Source organism: Frankliniella occidentalis, unplaced genomic scaffold (genome assembly GCF_000697945.3).
Source record: "Frankliniella occidentalis isolate FOCC.00 unplaced genomic scaffold, Focc_3.1 Scaffold18, whole genome shotgun sequence".
Lineage (NCBI taxonomy): Eukaryota > Metazoa > Arthropoda > Insecta > Thysanoptera > Thripidae > Frankliniella > Frankliniella occidentalis.
Window position 1 is genome coordinate 2,746,081 of NW_026267148.1, and position 2,040 is coordinate 2,748,120.

Below are 2,040 nucleotides of genomic sequence, written 5' to 3' on the forward strand. Positions count from 1 at the left end.
CCCCCCCCCTGTCGTCTCTAGACAGCCGCCTGAAAGGTAGGCAATTTGCGCCACAAAACCCCTGTATGTAGGCAACCGACAGTGCATCGCCCCCCTGTCAGCCGGACCTTAATCCGCCACTGGCACCAGGGAACTCCCAACGGTGAGTCGAACCCCGGCCCAGAGCCGAGTCAGATGCCACCTTCGGCGCAGTACCACCAAGGACAGTAACAACTACGCCGTCGGAATTCCACGAGGTGGGAACGGGGTGGAATGACGGGGTTGAAGCCCATCTGAAATTTGGTGGCCAGAGAAAAATTTCAGACCGACGGGGGGGTTGAACCGCTGACCTTTCATGCTCTTGCTTTGCGCGCTACCGATAGAGCCACAGTGACAAGATACGACCGATTGTTCAAGGGGACATTTCATTCTACGCTGTCGCTGACTGCTAAAAAAAATATAAGTGTGTAGAAATAGGTTTTTTCTGTTCACACAATATATACCTTTTTGTAAGTACGTTTTGATGTGCCGGGAAGAACATATCAAAAGTTGGGGGTTCCTATCCCTCTCCCCCATCTCTCCCCCCATTTTACCAAAACACATAATGCTGATATTCTTATGTTTTAAATTTTTCCTTTCTTTTTTCAGGTGATTTAAGTAAGGAGTTATCCAAACTGGTCAGTGTGTTGGGGACTGAAGAAGATGCTCCTTCAGGTCAAAAGGAGACTGAAGAAGAAAATTAATGAAACGCTTACTATGATTATGCATCTCTGAGACACAAAATTTTATGCAATGATTAAATATCTTAGCCATAAATTTGTGATGTAACTAAAAGTGCAATCACTAACTCTGAAAAGTTGCTTAGTTCTATCTAAAACCCATCTTTTATCAAACAAATGCATTTAAAAAAATTTAGTCATGGTAGCTTGGACAATCAGGATCTAGCCCTAGGGAAAATACCTTTTTGTTGTAGGTTGGTAAAAATGTATTATTATTGTGTCAGGAATTGCAGCTTATTAGAAAAACCAGCAATCTAATCAAATATTATCTAATGAGGGTTTTGATCTAAGTTTGCGTCTGATGTATAAAGTTTCATGGTAGCATTTGATAATAAGAAAACTTTCTAATTGGGGATGCAGTTGCATGTCTGAAAGTTGATTCTCTCTAAACCTTATGTCTTTTGTATACATGTATGTAAGTCTTTGTACAATATTCAATATGTCTGGCTTTTTAAAAGTCAAAGAGCATGTGCTGTGTTCTACATATCGTGCGATAATATTGATAATTCACCGATGCCAAGGAAAAAATTGTTTCAAAACTCTTTGAATGGAAGGCTTTTGCAACCATAACTGTGTTGAAAATATTTTGACGACACTGCCTAATAGTGGTAGAGAGTGCATTGTACAAACTCATCTCACATATCCCTAAAATCACACCATATCATTTATCATATCCCTACTGCATTTATATGAAAATGGCATTTTTTGTTGCAAGTAGTTTGTATCATTGATAGAAAATGAATGTTTTAAGCTAGCCTAGTGCTAGGACTAACAGCAGATGAATGAAAATTTCATTGTTGCCTCTAAAGACCTCACATTGAGGAAAAACATATGAATAGGTCAGAAAAGGTTGGTACGTACATGGTAAACCTGAAAATTTGCCAAATCATTTTAAATGCCAGAAGAAATATTCAGGTTCTGTAGATGTTGTTCTTGTTATGAAATAAAACACAAAGCAACTATTTGTAAGAGTGGACAAAATATTAATATCCCTTAGCCCAACACTGACAGTTGAAAATTGGTGGCAGCATCCAGTTGGCTGCAAGCCATCTATCCAGTTGAGAAAAGTACTCATCGAGCGCGCTATACCATCGAGAAGTTTGGCGCCCATCTCCACTCTGACGCCCGAACGCACACATCCCTTTCTATTATAGCTACACAGTTGCAGCTCAGCCACAGACAGATCTTTCCAAGCCGACGGTTGACAGAGGTCGAAGTGTGGCTACAATGCCGGCGGCCAGAGTCAGCTTAATCCGATCCTAGAACATTCTTTTTCTGGTAA

At 40.6% G+C, this 2,040-nt stretch overlaps 1 protein-coding gene across 1 annotated transcript in view; it reads left to right on the top strand.

Moving 5' to 3' along the window:
- LOC113207601 (dystrophin, isoforms A/C/F/G/H) overlaps positions 1–1,727 on the top strand; it is a 192,270-nt gene extending 190,543 nt beyond the window's left edge. The window contains exon 64 of the mRNA XM_052264317.1: positions 628–1,727. Coding sequence (XP_052120277.1) covers positions 628–722 — 95 coding nt within the window. The 3' untranslated portion in view covers positions 723–1,727. The remainder of the gene's footprint in view (positions 1–627) is intronic.
- Positions 1,728–2,040: the final 313 nt, after the last annotated feature.